Source organism: Artemia sp. Qi Xiang Cuo, chromosome 7, assembly GCF_049724085.1.
Source record: "Artemia sp. Qi Xiang Cuo chromosome 7, ASM4972408v1, whole genome shotgun sequence".
Taxonomy (NCBI): Eukaryota; Metazoa; Arthropoda; class Branchiopoda; order Anostraca; family Artemiidae; genus Artemia; species Artemia sp. Qi Xiang Cuo.
This window is the reverse complement of record NC_142800.1, coordinates 59,705,846-59,725,417: the sequence shown is the minus strand read 5'-3', so window position 1 is coordinate 59,725,417 and position 19,572 is coordinate 59,705,846. Positions and strand designations below refer to the sequence as shown.

At 34.5% G+C, this 19,572-nt stretch overlaps 1 protein-coding gene across 1 annotated transcript in view; it reads right to left on the bottom strand.

The window, feature by feature from the left end:
* Positions 1 to 18,488, bottom strand: part of LOC148950513 (homeobox protein unc-42-like) — a 59,836-nt gene extending 41,348 nt beyond the window's left edge. Inside the window, exon 1 of the mRNA XM_089091639.1 lies at positions 18,055 to 18,488. Coding sequence (XP_088947765.1) covers positions 18,055 to 18,400 — 346 coding nt within the window. The 5' untranslated portion in view covers positions 18,401 to 18,488. The remainder of the gene's footprint in view (positions 1 to 18,054) is intronic.
* Positions 18,489 to 19,572: the final 1,084 nt, after the last annotated feature.

Here is a 19,572-nt window from a genome sequence, read left to right as displayed (position 1 = left end):
TGATTTGAGAATTGCTCAACTTGTGACTTTCATTTTTGTAAAAATAGTCTCGACCTCTGGCCGTTTTGTTATTATGCCTTACAAAATTAGTTCCGCAAATATTGCTAATTTAAGTTACGCGGGAGGATCTTTCCATGGTGATAATTTACTGTAGGGGAAGGCCTACAGGGGCGTAGCTCCAACATTTTTATTGAGGGGGCAAAAAAGTTCCACATCCAGAGAGTCAAGGGGCATGGGCTATATAATAGCTTTTTTCCAATTTATTGGGGGGGACAACTGCCCCCCCCCTTGCCACCCCCAAACGACGCCACTGGGGAAGGGAATTTTCCATGGATGGGGAGCTGGATTTCTGTACATTATTTAAAAAACGATCAGTAATTAAATAAAAAACAAGTTTTTTTTCAACTGAAAGTAAAAAGCAACATTAAAACTTAACAGGAACAGAAAATGATACGTGTATGAGATGGGTTGCCTCTCCTCAATAGCTCGCTCTCATGCTAAAGTTTCTTTATAACTTTTAAAAGAGGTTATTGTTCTAATTAAACAGCCTTTGTGATTCAGGAGTCATTCTTAAACAACTGGAACAAAAATCAAACTTAGGTTATTATATGGTTATTATTAGTTTAAAAAAAGTGAAATTGATATATAAATCTCGTTTTAATTATCCCTGTACCTTGAGCCAAATTCAAAGGTACTCGTGCTGGAACCCACGCGATATATTGTGTACGGATTATGCTTAAAAAACTAGTCAAACAGGTTTCTTTCAATAGAGAATTGGATTGCAAACTGTGGTTTGTCACTGCGTTTATAATATTTAAAGTTTTGTTTTTCGGGGTTTAGGGGGAAAAAGTACCTAGGTTAGGTTAGGTTACGTATTTAATATATTCTATGCTTTACCGCCCACTCCCCTAATGTGCAAATATACGGACGAACTTTGTTTTAAACTATTATATTTTCATCATATTTTGTTTTATTTCATTAGCATTAACCAAGCTTGACCTCTTGCTTGGGTTCCAGCTAATTGACAAGAACCAATTCAAAGCCTGCATTAATTCAAAAACGTTCAGAAATTAAATAAAAAAACTGTTTTTTAACTGAAAGTAAGGAGCGACATTAAAACCTAAAACGAACAGAAATTATTTCGTATAAGAAAGGGGATGTCCCCTCCTCAACGCCCCGCTCTTTATGCTAAAGTTTTTTATTGTTATGTAAAGCAGAGTTGTGAGAAAGAGTCAAACTTTAGCGTAAAGAGTGATGTGTTGAGGAGGGGACAGCCCCTTTCATATACGGAATAATTTCTGGTCGTTTTAAGTTTTACCTTACTTTCAGTTAAAAAAAACAACTTTTTTTTATTTAAATGCAGATGGGAGCTTAACACCTCTGCAGTAGGGCTCTCTGATATGCTGGATCTGATGGTGTGATCTGTGGCGGGATTTTCGGCGGGATTGGGGAGGGTTGCCCCTTTTTTTGAAAATCAGGCAAATGTTCTCAGGCTTGTAGCTTTCAATGGTTAATACTAAACTTTATGAATCTTATATACTTAGGATCAGTATTGTAAACCAATCCTTTCGATGTATCTATTGATATCAATATTTATTTTTTTAGAGTTTCGGTTACGATTGAGCCGAGTCACTCCTTACTTACAGTTCCTTACCACGAATTGTTTGAAAGAAGCTTCAGCAAATTAAGGTAGTTTAAAACTATCTTAGAAACATGACGGCCAAGCAGCGGTTGAGAAACTTGAATAATCCATGTAGTACATCATATGGCTTCGACGCTTTCATATGAGGACATTATAAAGACATTTGCTTTGAGAAAAGCACGCACAGTTAAGTTTTAATTATGTTTTAAGGTTTACTGTATATAATTTAAATCATATGCGTATTATATCACCAATAAAACGTTGTTAAGCAGAATCTTAGAGTTTTTCTTGAAGTTCATTGTATATACAATATATTCTTTTAAGAAGTAAAATAACCGTAATCTGATATCTATAATGGGTTTGTGGCCGGGGGATGGCACCATTTCATTCTTGCTCCAGGAGCTGGCGGGTCTAGATCCGTCCCTGAACTAGTTAGATTTCTTCAGAAGATTTCTGCGAATTTCTGTCCAGAAAAGAACCTCTGCAATCTAGACCGATTAGCATAAAATATCACAGATTAGATAAGAACAAAACAAAAAACAATCTCAATGCTCAAGCAAATGAAACTACTCAGGATAAGATATTTACAATGTCATAACAGATATTTCCTCTTTTTCTTGCCCCCCCCCCATAATCCCCATGGAATCAGATCAAAAAATCTTATAGAAGTTTTGGTTTGATAGTGGTCTGTCAGCTCCTTCTGTTGGATATCGCAACGACAAAATTTAAGGACACTTTCCCCGAAAAAGATCAGTACAGATCCCGAAAAGGCATAGTGAGACTATCAGCCCCTTCCATATTAAGCCAAGTTATAGCTCTTATAGCCCGTCCATGTAGATGCTGGGGTTGGATATTTACAATATTAAATATGATAATAGATATTTTTCTATTTTTTCTAAGATAAATAAAAGTTGCAATTACTATTTAAGATCATCTGTATTTCTTACGTTTGGTTTCTTTCTTGGTCTAAAATTTGTTTCCAGAATGCAATTTTCCCGTTGATGTATGAGAGTAAGCCAAATTACAAATTGTACGGATACACGTTTTAGAAAATTGGTTATTTGACGTTAAATATGGAGCAGTCCACATTTTCTGACCTACGAATAAAATGAACATACCAGTCAATGCCTTTTTAATGCTCTTTCTGAATATATTTTTTTGCTTTCACCGTAAATTCAATTTTAAGGGGTTTTTGGATCCTTGAAAATAATATTTTTTTATACTTTTTGGGTATAAAAAAGTATTAAAACATTGGTTTCAAACTTACTATTTGGTTATGAATCCATTGTGTTAAAGTTATATAATCCACAAGCATTGATTTGTCACGACTAAGTCGGATAAAAAATACAAAAAAATTGCCATTTTTCCATCCACCACGTTTCTTCCGTCGGCTTTGATATTTTTGGAAATTTAGTCGAAAAGGCAGTCTTTAAGCGGCCTAACAGAATAAGAAGAAAACATAGCGGAACTGTTTCGAATTTTTTTTTGTCCAACTTAATCGTGACAAATCAATGCTTGTGGATCTTAACTTTAACTTTAACAAATAAGATTTGTAATCGAATAGTAAGTTTTAAATCAATTTTTTAACCCATTTTTATATCCTGAAGCTATAGAAAAAATTATCATGGCTCTTTAAAAAATTATCATTTTCAAGGGTCCAAAAAGGGCTCAAAATTGAATTTGTGGCAAAAGCGATTATTATATTCGGAAAGAGCATAAAAAAAGGCACCGAGTGGTATGTTCACTTTATTCGTAACTCAGAAATGTGGACTGCTCCATACTTACCTATTTTACAACCATATTGAAAATTGTCTTATTGCAGCCGTACAAAAATCAGTTTTTCTTTGATATATCCATCTTCTTCCTTTTTAGGTCTAGTTTAATTTTGTCGCGTGTTAGAAATCTTAATGCGGGATATTCTGTAACTTTTTCAAAAGTTAAGCATTATTTTTTCTCGCCATATATCACGTCAGTACCAAATTTGTATATTCGAGTAAAGTTATAGAGTAAAATATAACATATTTGTTGAAAATACCGACACCATATCCGTTGGACAAGCAAAGCGCAGGAGAGCTGGATGAGGGGGTGCTACCATTTCGACTAACCGTCACAAGCACTAAACGTCATAATATCTAAAATGAAAATCCGTCAGAACCACTAACCGTCAGGACATCGACAAAAAAAATTATAAGTTTATATAATAGTAATAAGTATATAATAGTTTATAAAAAAAATTCGGTCATATATTTGCACATCAGGGGGGTGGGGGTAAAGCATAGCATATATTAAATACGTAACCTAACCTAACCTAGGCACCTTTCCCCCCCTAAACCCCAAAAAACTAAAGTTTTACAAATTTTAGATGTTATGACGGATTTTTTTGTCGATGTCCTGACGTTAGTGCTCCTGATGGTTAGATGTTATGACGCCTTCCCCTGGATGATAATATAAACTAAGTGTCAAAATTGGATCAGCAGTTTTACCAAACACTTTAAGCAGATTTAATGCAAGGAGAGTAAAACGAAGATCAACGCTAAAGCTTGAAACAATCAATGAAATGACCCCCTATATCCTGAAAGTTGTGCTTTATTGATAACTAAGTTTGATAGGGCGAATGCGCCAAGTTTGCAAGAGTGAATATTATATTTATTCATTATGAATATTATACTAGTGTAAATATTATACTTCAGCTCTTTTCCCTAAAAGCAGTAAATTAAATAGAAACTGGATTAATTATTTAAATTAAGTAAATTCTTCCTTTTCTTCCACTCCAGAAAAACAAATTTTTCTCTTGAGTAATTTAAGAATTATCGACAAAATTGAAAAGCTAGAGATCGGGCATAAGAACCTGTCAGGTATGGCTTATATGCATTTATTCCCTCGCCATCCTCTTGTCCGATTTTTTCGTGCATTTTCCTCTTGTGTTTTTTTATTGCTACTTAACTTTCATTTCCTTTTTGTATGTTTGGGTTATTTTTACATATTATATTTATTTATTATGTATTTATCATAATATAATTAATTTATTATTAACGGTTTATATATTCTCAGCAAAATATTGGATGTTTATTTTGATTAGATTCTAAGGCACTACATCATGAGATTCTTGAACAAGGTAGAAATTACAATTTATAGCAATAAGATCAGGGAGAGGGCATGAGTCTAAAGACCCCTTATCCTTTTCATGTGCCTGATTCACATTAAGTTTCTTTTGTCGAAACTAAAAGTTTGTTACTGGTGCTAATAAATTTCTCACAAAACTTAATAGAAACACTAGAATTTTAAAGTGCACATTCACGAAAGAGTTTTCGGTTTAATGTTTTTGAACATTTCTGTCCTAATTCACTTATTAATATATAAGACAAAAAATGAAAATCGTTGATACTTTTGCTAGTAATTTCTATACAAATTTTACGAGTGTTATTTTGATGAAAACTAAAAGCTTGTTGTTTGTGCTAATAAATTCTTACGAAACTTGATAGCAAAACGAGAATTTTGAGGTAAACATTCCAGAAAGCTTTCGGTGTAATGATTTTAACCGTTTCTGTTTAAACATTTGCTTACAATATACAAAAAAAAGAAAAAGAAAATTCTTGCTATTTTTCCAGTAATTTCAGCATAAGAGTGAAACAGAAGATTTAGAAACAGAATCTGTTTAACTTGAATTAGTAAAATCAGTTGAGTAGTCCGCATTTATTCACATGATTTGTTCTATTACAGACCAATTTACTCCAATAAAAGTTTTTCCCAAAAGAGCTCTAGAAAACTTACCGAGGCAAAAACACTTCTTCCTCAAGATATACGACTGCCACGTGCCACCTGTCTCACAATGACATCTGTGCTTGCTCTAAATTACCCTCTAATTTGAACAGAGTACACCCTCGCCCCCTAGGTAAAGGCTCCATTGTTCTACTTATCCCCTAAATCGTAACAGTTGCTTTGAAATAATAGGACACTATTCAGAGCATTTTACCACCTTTGAGTGAAGGCCAATTAGAAGCAAGTATACAAAAGTATTGTTAGAAATACTAAGACTTGGAATAAAGACATGCAAATTTTGGTTGGATTCTGCTATAGAATGGTGTTTGCGGCTGTATCTGCAAATAGTCATAAACAAGGCAGCTGAGTGGTGATGAGATTATTTATAACAGCGGAGGCATGAACAGATAAACCCATAGTTGAAGGGAGGACAATTCTCATTTAAACCATGTTTGAGCTAATGATTCAGGGTGATACTGGACTGTTTACAAGTACAGGTGCACACTGCCAAACCTTCTAGAGGAAAATTTGGGGTTTAGCGAGAATTTTCGCTTTAAACAAATCCTTTGACGAGGGGGAGGGACTGACTACTTTAGTTCACCCCCTACCTCACACTCGCACTCCAAAATTTGAAAATGATACAAAATAGCTCATTTTGACTATATTATGAATATAGATAATTTCTTCATTATTTACACACAAACCCTTTTATCCTAGATCAGCTAAACCCTCCCAAATATTAATTCCAATTAAGGCATTGATCCAGATTTCCATTTATTTCAATTTTCTTTTTCCAAACAAATTCCAAAGGGATCATTTGGGAGAATGGTTTAACAATCAGAGACTATTAAATGAGCTTATAAGGGAAGCAAATTTAAGTTATAAGAAAAGGAAATTTCGGGGGGGGGGGTAAACATTTGAAAGAAACAGCAAAAAGCGCTTTGTATAGAAAATGTTTGTGGTAAAGGTAAAATATGAATATTTTGGGAAAGGTTTGGGTATAAAGGACCCTGATCTTAAATGGGGAATCTGCATATTCGCATAGCTAAAGTCTCAACCCTTTATTAATTCACAACTTTATAACTAATATAGCAACTTTTTCAAAAAAAAGTTTTCAGAGAAAAGTAAAGAGCGATCCAAAAACAAGCAAAAACAAAGTCATATAGTAAGTCTAACTGAAGACGAACAAAAATTACTACAAATGAATAAATGGAACCTAAAACAAACAGAACTAAAAAGGAATATAATCAAATCAAATTTCAAAAGAACATATATGTTATTGATAGTTCTAGAGTGTCACTTGAGTTTTGAATATCATACTAGAGGATAATGAACATCGGTCAAAACATTCGCTCCGTACAATCCGAGGTATAAGCCCTGCCAAGAGGCTTTGGAGTGGTTTTCTCAAGATTTAAAGTAATATTTTACCTTTTATTATCCCTATTGTGCCTCCAAATTCTGCCTCCTATGCATTAACATCTATTTTCCATCGTACGTTCATGCCTTAATAATAGGACAATATTCAGAGCTTTTTACCACCTTTGACTGAAGGCGCATTAAGCACACATAAGTACTGTTAGAAAGACCAAGGATTCGAATAAAGACGAGGTGTTTTTTGCCCTTTTGTGCCGCATTTTCTGCCGGGTGACTTTCCACAGGGAAATTTTCCATGGGGAGGGAAATTTAAGGGGGCTGAACTTTTCAGGGAATTTGTCAAAGTTCTTATACAAAATTCTTTTTATTTGTCTCAGTTTCTCTTTGCCGACTCAATTTTACGTGTGAATAAATTAAGGGTAATTGTCCTGAATATAATTCCACCAGAGTTGAAGTGTTTAGAGGATCTTTACGTGGGGAGGGGGGAATTTTTTCTTGCAGGTGGACTCGTATATCCCGGCATTGTTAAAAAATCATTCGAATTTAAATTTAAAAAATTAAAAAGTTTTTCCAACAGAAAGTGAGGAGCAATATTAAAACATAAAACGAACAGAAATTATACTGTATTCATATAACATAGTCCTTCTCAACAGCTCGCTCTATACGCTAAAGTTTGAATTTTGTTCCAATTCTTTAATAACGACTCCTGAAACACAAGGGGTCGTTTAATTAGAGAAATAATAAGGTTTTTTAAAGTGCTATAAAAACTCTAGAGCGAAGAGCAAGGTCTTGAGGATATGTATGTAATTATTTCTGTTCGTTTTAAGTTTTAATGTTACTTCTTACTTTCAGTTGTAAAAAATTGTTTTATTTTATTTATCTGACAAAGTTTCACATGTCTTCTGGGAAAGTTTAAGGGAGATAGGAAGTAAATTCTTTATTTTGTGTCCCATTTTAACAGAAATCACACAGGCTTCTTCAGTTTCATTGTCTGATAAAAAAAAATCTTTTAAGATAAATTGTCTGATAAAAAAAAATTAAAGATAAATATTCAAAAAGAGCAAAAATTAATTAAAAAACAAAGTTTTTCGTACCAAATTAAAGAAAGAAGTTGAAAACTTAAAAACCAACAAAAATTACCCCTTCGAAAATTACGGAAGATATGCCCACAAAACTAATTCACAGAAAATAACTTTTGCTATTTCCAACATTTATAGAATTTCAAAATCTAACACTTTACTGAAAACTTAGCTTCCTTGAGCTTTTTAGATTAGGCTACTCATGCAATTTTCTGCTCCTAAGACAACATGTTTTCCGGGGACCGGAGTCGTTTTTTTCTTTAAGCGCTAGCTTTTAGCATTCTACAAATATTGATATTGAAATTTAATTTTTTAAGTAAGTTTTCTAGATAAATTTTGCGTAATCTTCTAAGCAATCATTTTTGTTCGTTTTAAGTTACGATTTTGTTCTTTGCTTCCTCAAGAAAAAATTTACTGTTCTTAAACTTAATAACAAACATTAAATATAACAATGACAACAAACTAAATACGTAAAATATTTGCAACACAAATATACCGGCCTTGAAGTAAAATCCTACGCACACAATCGCCCCTGGAGTGTTTTTAAGAAGTCATCACAGACTCCCTTAATCTCCGGTTAAGCAGAGATTTAACTCCCAAAACGAACTAAAATAATACAATTTCGGCTCATTTAGTATTCAGCTTAAATCCCAACTGCTTTTTTAGTTATATATAGGGGAGGGGGCTAAGCTTTGGAATAAGCTTACCCCTAGTGTTAAGTAATTGCACATTAATCAATTTAAACCTGAGCTTGGTGCATGGGGCTGCTCAGTAAGAGTACCTTTGAAAGAGATTGAGACTTGATGCGAATGAAATTGACATGAAGTTTTGGAAAAAAAAAGTTTGGGACTTTTCAATTAGCTGGTACCCACGCTAGCAGTGAAGTTTGGTTAATATTAATAAAATAAAACAAAATATAATGAAAATATATTAGTTTAGGGCCTATCTATTTGCACATTAGGGGGGTGGGGGTAAAGCATATGTCTCGGTGTACGGTTTCATCCTTAATTCCTTATACCGTATATGTTTGCTAATTTTTTTGTTGCAGCGCATCCTCGGAAGCGACGCTTTGGGCATGCCAAAGATTGATTTTGTTTGTGGTTTTGGAAATAAATTAATAGCCTACTACTATTCAAAAAAATTGGTACCTCCTTGTTATATAGTACACACTCGAGATTTTTTATCGCGAACATGAGATAAACTTGTTTTCGTGGTCTTTATTAAAACAGGTCTATGTGAAACAGGTCAAATCCTGTTTTCATGGTCTTTATACCAACCAATATTAGCTTAGGTTCGGTCGGAATCTACATCGTAGCTATATTTTAATGAAATATTTAGTTGATATTTTGGTTAGGTTAGTTTAGGTTACGTATTTACCATAATGCGGTCTGCCCCCCCACCCCTTCCATAATTCTTTGTTGTAGTTTCCATAATTTTGTTACTAAACTATTATTCATCATATTTTGGTGTATTTCATTATGATTTACCTAACTTCAATTCTTGAGTGTGTACTATATAACAAATAAGTACCAAAAAATCTATTTAATAAATATATTCTACCTCTCTAAACGTTATTCTTTAAACCCCCGCCCCTGGAAGTCCCCCTAAATTTGAGCCCCTTTGACTCCCTGGCCAAATCGCAGCAATAGGTCTTGAATGGTCACAAATTCTGTTCCCATCCGGATAATATCGGGCTTTTGGTTCAATTCCCACTTAAACTTCGACAATAATTTTGTCTGTTGTACCTCCTCTATAACGGCAACTCTATTGAATGCCTCATTCTCTTTCTACCCTCTTCTCTTTCCCTATGTAATCAACTTGGTTAAAAAAAAACCTATGTTTAGCAAGAATGGATAAAAAAAAAACCTGCATAAAAAGTCGCTCTATTCATGAGTCTCCATTGAAGTTTCTTTCTTTCGAAAATCAGTAGCTAATTGTTCCCGTCAAAATAGTTATGATTGAGACCGCAGTGCAAAGATCATTGACACGTGCGGAAAGCACGCGTTGACACGTTTGCTTAATAGACCAGGCGTATTTGTCAAGTGGGATGAGTGATAGTCTATTTAGCTCCTAATTTGGTTTTCAATACTCTCAGCCTATTTCGTCTGCTTTACTAAACTTAATTACATGGTTGCTTTATGCTCTTGTGTTGCTCATCTTCTAGACAGCTTTTATTCCTCCCCTCTCTCTTTTATTCTCCCAATTTTCTTTCTGCCTCTCTTTCTCTTTTTCAGTTGTCTTGTTATTATTCTTTGCTTATGTATATTTGACGGTCTGCTATTTGTAACTACCGTCTCATTCTGTTATTATTAGATTCTGTTGACATTCGTTAACTCAAAGGTGTTCGTTAAACGCCTGGAACTATTTAGCCCCACTCTCCACCATCCCACTAATACAATTTCCCTCTTACTTTCCTATATTTTTTTTTTGCGTAATTTGCCCGCTTTTAATTTTGTTTTAATTTGGACTCCTGTCTCAAACGTTGTTCCACCCTGGAGCAAAACTTTTGAGGATGTGCCCGATCGAAAAATCTTGTTTTCGCCAAAAAAGGCGGCTTCAATTTATCTACTGATGCGCATCTGTGCTTCAATCGGGCTATTTGTTTACATTCATACCTAATATGACATAAATTTGATGGGGAGGGGATAGATTGTTAGCCTTGATATTAAGCTGGCATGAACTAAGTTCAACGTGCGACAATAGTACGATACAAAGGTTTGACCGACTATAGTCGGCCAAATAAAATGAAGTGTTAACCCTCACAAACATGTCAAAGAAGATTTGTCAAGGCTTTCTTCGTAACGTAGAGCTATTTTCTGGCCCGATATTCAGATTGTTTGAATTTTTCTCTTCAATTGTTGGAATTTTTTAAGCCCCCTTGCATAACCGTATTTTGAATAATCATCTTTCAAAATCAATGGTTACAGAAAAATCCATTCTTGTAAAAATCCATCTTGGCAGTCGACAATTAAAATATATTAATAAAATAGAAAATACAATAATCCTGACACACTGTTTTTCAAATTAGAAGCGCATGTATTTTTAAAACGGTCAAAATCTAAAAATTTTACCAATAAAACCGTACCCTTTCTGTAAAATTTATTTTACAAAAAAGCTGTTTTATATTTTCCACCCTTTTATCATTTCCAGGTGCACACAATTAAAACGACGCGCCCAGCGCATCCCTTACACACTTCTCTCGCTCTTACTTTTGCTCTCCAGCCAAATTAGGAAAGTCTTAAATACGCCCTTTCATTTGGGGGTGACAGTATGGAAGTCAATCCTCTGGTATTGATTTGTGTACTTTTTACAATTGGTAAATATTTTTTTGTTTATCCTTATCCTAAGGATAGTATTTTTTGTAGTTTTCCATGCAATGTAGTAATTTGAAATCACTATGGGTCAAAACCTATATAAATTGAAATTTCTTTTTCCTTGTTAAGCAGCACTTGTTAAGCAGCACTTGTTAAGCAGCACTGTTAAGCAGCACCTCACCGCAGCAAGGAAGGTTTCTAGCATTTTATGACACAAAACATCCCCTGATTTTTTACGCTAAAGTCTAAGTTATACATAACTATACTCTTAAAATATAAGTTGGCCCTGGAACACATAACCCCTAAAAATTATTTTAAGAGGGACTGGGAATGCAGCCCCTTTTAAGAGGGGCTTGGAATGCATTGGCACCTTGTACAAAAATAAGCAAAAAAAAAGAAGAAAAAAATGAACGCATCTGTAACCAAGTTCCTTAAAAAAAAATCTTAATTTCGTACCGTAAGTAACCATTTTTACTGTAAGTATCATTTTCAGTTTTTAAAACTGAAAAACTATTACGTGTCGCTCTTTACTTACAATTAGTTACCAAGAACTATTTGATTAAGTTCACAAAAAGTACAAAACAAAAATTAGGCTCAGCTGATAAGTGATTAAGCAGAAGAAGAAAAAATAATGTCTTTATTAATATTTTGGTTTATGAACACAGCAATATAGTTTACTATACATAAACGCCAAAACAGTCTACTTCGTGTGTCTAAAACACTTTCTATATTATACCTTTTTTTTTTTTACATCAGATTGCTCCCAAAATTAAATACCTTCTCATAACACAGGCCAAATGGCCCCTGAGGATTCCAATGATTCGTGGATTGAAATTACACATGGCTTATAGATCTGCTTAAGGATCAAATTGCCGACGGCACACATCAAAATAACCTAGATTTGGGAAATACATTATGCCCCTTCAAAACTTTCGTGAATTGACGCCACTTTAAACACTCAAAGCGCACAGAGAATGGGTCTAGGTTTCCCCCCAGAAAATTCCCTCCGTAAGATTCCTCCCCATATTTCCCCTGGATAATTCGCGATGCTCATTAGAAAGGAAATTGAACGTTTTTATTAGTAATAAATATGCGTAACTTACGAATTAACTTACGTAACGAACTTCTATATTCGTTCATTTTTATTACATATATCTGGGGGGGGCGGGGTTCGCCCCCCTAGGCAATACCTCGCTCCTTACGCTAAAGTTCGAATTTGTTTTCCAATTCTTTAAGAATGACCCCTTAATCACAAAGGCCGTTAATTAGAACAAATTGCTCTTATGAAAGTACTAAAAAAAACTTTAGCGTAAAGAGCGAGATATTGACTAGAGGGCTAACCCAATCACATACGTAATAGTTTCTGTTCGTTTTAAGTTTTGATGTTGTAAAGTTTTCTTTTGAAAAGTTTTTCAGTTGAAAACTTGTTTTTTTTTAGATTTAATTTCTGATCGTTTTTTAAAATAGTGTTGGGAAATCCGGCACCCCCTTCATAGCAATGTCCCTTCCCCCATGAAAACTTCCTCCATGGAAAGATTTGCCACATAACCCCCGATCCACCCCCCCCCCCATTACCAGAAAAAATTCCCCCTGAAGACGTCTGTATACCTCCCAATATATATATATATATATATATATATATATATATATATATATATATATATATATATATATATATATATATATATATCGAATATTGATAAATATGATATAGATAGACAGGGTAAAACACATTTTGTCAGGGATATGCAGTTCGAGCGCTGAGGGGATAAAAGAAACCTTTATTGCAGAAACACTAGTTTGTTTAGAAAAATTCTATTTTATATTGAAAATCATATCACTAAATGATCTTTTGTTTTGAAGCACTGTTATTAAAAACGTCAACTTCATTGTAAAGAGTAGGTTCGAGTTTAACAGCCTACTACCGAGTAGGGTCGGTAGTAGCGGCTCTTATGTTTAGGATTACTCTAGGTACAGCATTAGAAAGATATGGTGTAAAAATAGACGTAAATTGAATTAAAAAAAGCTTTTTTTCAAGTTGAAATAAAGAGCAAGATTGACGTTTAAAATGAACTGTGTGTCCTGAATGTTAGGGATGCTGCCCCTCAAATACCCTTTTCTTTGTGGATGAAGTTTGACTTCTTTTCCCAATACTTCAAGAACGATGAGAATACGAGAACAATGGTTTAACGCAAGGGCAATAGGAATGGAATAACAAATATTTTTCTCAATGCTTTAAGAACGGAATGATTTATTAAAACGCATTTGCACTCATAGCCACTTAAAACCTGCATAGCATTCACGGCCGGAACACTCCCGGCGGATCATGGTCTCCATCTGAAAGTTTTGTTTGCTTTAACCAATCAAGTTTTCATTTAAAACGTTTTGAAAAAAACTGGCAAATAAAATAATTAGTAATAACTTTTGGGTACATTTGTTGCACTCACAAATGTCTTCAGTATAAAAAAAAGTTCTTTTTTAAATTCATTTTTTCTAAGAGAACTATTTCCGGAATGGTTAGCACGGATACAAGGGTGCTGTTAAAAAGGAAATTTACATAAATATGTAATATGTACACTTCTTATTTTTTTTTATTAACGACTGGTTTTCTTCCTTTTACACGAAAACAGCAAGTTCTGTTTTTCAATGCGGCTATTACCTTTTATTTCAGCTTATATACGCCTGGGGACTCACAAAATAGGAAAAAAATAATTGAGCAGGAAAGTCCCTAGGATAAAACTTATGAAAGAGCAGATTTAGTTGTAAAAAACTTATTGCTGCCGACTCAGAGGCAACGCTGTAGTCTTACCCTAGTAAAAAGTCATTTGTACCCAATGCATTATCCGGTCCACTTTGTATGTAGAGTGTCGTCATAAAATTTGTGAAGATGCTAATGGTGTTGGAAATCGAAAATTTTAGCCCCGCTTTTAACTTCTAAATCCGACAAAGGGGCGAAAAATTCCCTACAGCGCCATTTTCTGCCCCTGGATACCTCAGGGCCTAGCTATCAGATCGAAGTTTGAGATAGCCTTTCTCATAAGTATATATTTCGGGTCAACAGGGCCCCTGCATCCCCATGGGGAATTACGCATTGTTCAAACACATTTTCTTAGTAGAAAAGAAATTCTGTGTTAGTGATGATTGTCCCGTCGGTTTAGAGCTCTTGCAAATCGTTCGCTGGGACAATATTTCAAAGAATTTCCCAAGGGTCTGTTCCTGGAGCAACACAAGTATCTGTGTAAATCAAAAGATGTCATGTGCATCTGAGCTCTCAAAATATTATCTGCAACATCGAAGATTGACTTTGGGGATCAAGTTGAAACTTTGAGGAAGCCTTGGGAGGCAAGGGAGTGGGGTAAGATACCGCAAATTCAAAGAAACTGTGTGTACAGGATATCAAAATAACATATCTGCAATACCTCATGAATGTCTGGCGCATGGAGTTACAAATTTCAAGTAGTCTTGGTAGAAATAGGGGGGGGGGAGGGGTAAGAGACTTTAGCTTTTTCGGACATAATACAATTTTTGTCTCGTTCCACCTTAGCGTTCAGTTAAAATAGCATATTTTATATATTTCAACAGTACCTTGGAATTTGTGTGATTTTTATGACCTTTCCCCGACATTTTGGTAATATATGTTTCATTTTATTTTGAGACAAATCTAGATAGAATATCGGGAGGGAGTGTCAAATTTATACAAAGGGGAAAAACAGCAGATCAGTTGAAAATTAAGGAATATTTTGAACAGAATAGCAGGAAAGGGTCTGGAAACTCCTTTCTATTGCAAACTTGTTTGTTTTTAATCTTTTATAGATGTTTTCCGTTTCAAATGAGTGACAGCTCAGTTAAGTCCTAATATAATTGAAATGAATAGTATTCCGACCTAGATTACGCATGTTTGGGCCGGTTTAAATAACATCGAAACTTCATCATGTAAGAACCACATTATAGTCACTCTTTTTGGACAAAATGAGAGTTGCGCACGGCTACGGCCCTGATCATGTATCTACTCCGTAATTTGATGAGTTGAGTAACGTTCATATTTCAAGTTAAACAATTTGATTCACCAGTCAGAGCAAAGATTTAAGGTCTTTTTTTTTAAACTACAGAAGATGGAAGCTTGTAGCAACAGTTTTCTCATCTTTACGATGAATATAGCAAAATATACAATAATGCATGGTGTTAGTAGGTGATGGTCAGGAACAAATTCGGTTTGATATGGCTTTTGAGCCAATTTCTTGCATTTCCCCCTTCTTCAGTAAATGCGAAATTTTAAAATCAAGGAAAAACAAATATTGTCCATAAATACTGTCTTTTTTTTCTTTTCACCAATATGTGTGTATGGCTATAGTTTGTTTATTGCATATAGTAATAGCTTAAAAAAAAAAAATTCAGACATCAAGAAGGTTGGAACATTTCATTTATTTTGACTTATTTTTGTTTGCAATAATTTTTTTTTTCAATTAACCAGTAAAACCCCAAGGATAACTTGAAAAGGAAAAAAATGTATTGACACAATATGTAGAACCTCCAAAGCGCAAGACCATAGGTGGTTGTCTCCATATCCCTCGTATATGAGCGGTCGGATATGTCAGCTGCATCTACTAGAAGGAGCTTATAGCTATCATTGTTATTGCTGTTATTAACAAGAATTGTAATGAACTATAGAAAATATTCTTAAACGAGTTTAAAAAAGGCCTTGCAATGGAGATTTTTTTTGATTCCATATCGAAGATTATAACACCAGTTATTTCGAGCAATCAGGACTTGTTTCAGAATCAGAGAATAAAAACTACCTCCAAAGGGGTGTGTTACTAGTAAAATCTAGGGAGGGGGAGTCAATGAATTTTTACCGACGGGGTGATCATTTTCAACTACCAAGTTTGAGATTTTGATAAAATTATCATAAAGTTGATGAAGCTGCAGCAAAATTGATTAAGCTATAGTAATATTATGATTAAATTAGAAAAATTGTGGGACGAGTTTACGAATTGTCCGAGTCTACTGGTATGCACATATCCCCGTTCACCATACCTGACCCCTCTGTTTCCAAGGTGAGATTATTGAAAATGAAAATAAATAGGTAAACTCTTCTAAATGCAATCTCTCTATGGAGTTTTCCCCATTTCCTTTTATATCATCGCTATATTATTCATTCTATTAATTCCTACTGAAATAGGACTTATGGTGTTGGCAGCTTATAGATTAAATTAAATAAAAAAAAAACAAGTTTTTTTAACTGAAAGTAAGGAACGGCGTTAAAACTTAAAACATACAGAAATTATTCCGTATATGAAAGGGTGCTGTCCCCTCCTCAACGCCGCGCTCTTTACGCTAAAGTTTTTTATTGTTTAAAAAAATAAGAGATGTGAGAAAGTCAAAGTTTAGCGTAAAGAGCGAGGCGTTGAGGAGGGGACAGCCCCTTTCATATACGGAATAATTTCTATTCGTTTTAAGTTTTAACGTCGTTCCTTACTTTCAGTTAAAAAAACTTGTTTTTCTTATTTAATCTTTGAGCGTTTTTGAATTAATGCAGCTCTTGATTTTGGCCCCCCGTACATGAATAATTAAAACAAAATTTGTATATTGATTGTACTTTTATTTGGTTGAATGGGTTTCTCGAAAGTTGTTTAATTTATTTACGAACAGTATTTATTGGTAATAAATATACGTAAATTAAGTAACGAACTCCTGTATTCATATATTTTGAATACGTATATTAGGGGGCTTGCCCCCTAGTCAAGACGTCGCTATTTAAGCTAAATCTTGAATTTTGGTGTATTTCTTTAAAAATGAGTCGTTAAATCACAAGGGCCATTATTTATAATAAATAGCTCTGATGAAAGTACTAAAAAGTATTTGGCTTACAGAGTGAGGTATTGACTAGGGGGTGAACCCAATCATACACGTAATATTTTCTGTTCGTTTTAAGTTTTGATGTTACTCCTTATTTTCGGTTGGAAAACTTGTTTTTTTTATATATGATTACTGATCTTTATTTAAATAATGCTGAGAAATCCAGCGGCCCATTCATAGCAATGTCTCTTACCACACGAAAACTTCATCCATGGTAGGATCCTCCCACATATCCCCCGACCCACTCCCCCCCACTACCAAAAAAAATCCTCACTTACAAAGGCGGGATACTTCCCAACAACCAATACTAAAAGTTAACATTGGGTAAAGTTAATAACTTAGCCCTCGCCCCGGGGACTTCGGGGGATTAAGTCATCCTAAAAGACATATTTATCATATTTTCGACCATGCTGAACAAAATGGCTATCTCAAAATTTTGATCGGGTAACTTTGGGTAAAAAATGAGCGTGGTAGGGGGGCTTGGTGCCCTCCAATTTCCTTGTCACTTAAAAAGGGCACTAGAACTTTTAATTTCCGTTCTAATGAGCCCTCTCACGATATTCTAGGACCACTGGGTCGATACGATCACTCCTGGGAAAAAAAACAACAAAAAACAAAAAACAAACAAACAAACAAACAAATAAACACCCATCCGTAATCTTTCTTCTGGCCAAAAATGCAAAATTCCACAGATTTGTAGATAGGAGCTTGAAACCTCCGCAATAGGGTGCTCTGATACGCTGAATATGATGGTGTGATTTAAATTAAGGTTCTATAACTTTTAGGGGGTCTTTCCCCCTTTTTTCGAAAATCAGCCAAATTTTCTCAGGCGCGTTACTTTTGATAGGTAGGACTAAACTTGATGAAACTTATATATTTGAAATCAGCATTAAAATCTGATTCTTTTGATGTATCTAATGGTATCAAAATTCCGTTTTCTACAGTTTCGGTTACCATTGAGCCGGGTCGCTCCTTACTTACAGTTCGTTACCACGAACTGTTTGATAAGGAAAAGGAAGGCAAAACTTACCGCTAGATGAGGAAGACGACAGTGACGATGAAATTGCTGAATGATGGTGCGGTGAAGGTGTTGATGAAGTAGAATTTGTTCCATGGTGCAACATCGATCCACCTAGGTGGTGATGATGGCTAACATGGTGAGCCAAGAGTGATGCACTATGCTGTTGTAATGTCTCAAGCGAATAGAGCGATGCAATATCTGATGCACTGCACCCTTTTCTTTTGTCAAACAGAGAAGCAGACAGTGTTGGTGGTGTTAGCATATGGGGGGATTCACTATCTGCTGATCTTTGTGTTTCATTTTGTCCATGTCCGTGAATATCAAGCTTTGACGGTGGTGGAGTATATGCTTCCATTTCACTTGAAATTCTCAAAGTTTCTCCTAGAGTTTAACTGTCTGTAACTAATATAATCTACGTAATCACTCAAGTCTGGCTACTTGATGCAAACAAGATGAGAGATTCAAAGCGAGTAAATAGAATTACTGCTACCTTTAGAGTTCCTCAAACATTTTCCCCAAATTTCCACGCCCCTCCGGGAATTTCCCAACCAATAGAAATACTTTTAGTGGATACTGGCTTTTGACCTTATAGCCAATGGGAACTGAGAAACTGGTGATAGAAAAATCGATTAGGAGGATATCTTGCATATGCTCAAATTCTTTAGAAAAATTAACTTACGGCCAATTAAGTCGAAACAGAAAAACTAATTTCTTACCAGGTTAGGATGAAAATCCATTTAGACAGAATGATTAACTTCTAAAAAACTTTTAGTATGGGAAAAAACACCAATTAGCATATGTCCTGATAAAATCAGCCTGTCTTTGAGGCCAACAATATTTTGTGAAAGTTTGCCCTTGAAGCTTCATATAATTTAAATTTTTTTTTTGGAAACTCCTTTTAAGGTTAATTAGTATCTTTTAATAGCATAATTAATTTAGGTAGACAAAGTTTTTCTTAGCTCTAAATATCTAAGTCCTTTAGCTATAAGTTATAGGCTAAAGAAAAATAATTTGTTAAAAATTAGATAAAAAAAACTACAGATCTGATATGGCAGAACTAAGTAGAACGTCAACTTCAGGAGAGGGAGGGGAGAGAAAAAAAGAAATAGAGAAAAACAGTGAATTGGAAGGGACCACACTGAAAGCGTGAAACAACAACGCATACAAACCAAAAGTAGAATTAAAAAATGCAAATAGTAATGAAAAAATTGGGCCAAACTAAGCAATAAGATAAGAAAGTATTCTAGCGTTCAGGAGGCCGTGGTTCGTTATGGATATGGATTTCTCTCGTTGAACCTGAAATAAGACCCAAAATCAAGAAGAGTCTGTGGTACCTACATCCTGCAATTATAAGAACTTACTTTTGTGTTTCCCAAACTTTAGAGATATGTGCGACCTTGTCTATAATTTCTGTAACGTTGAGTACTCCTCATGAAAAGGTGGATAGATTTTAATAACAATCATATAAATATTTTTGTTTTGGAGCATACTCAAAGCAATAATAAAGGAGAAATAAAATTAGTAATA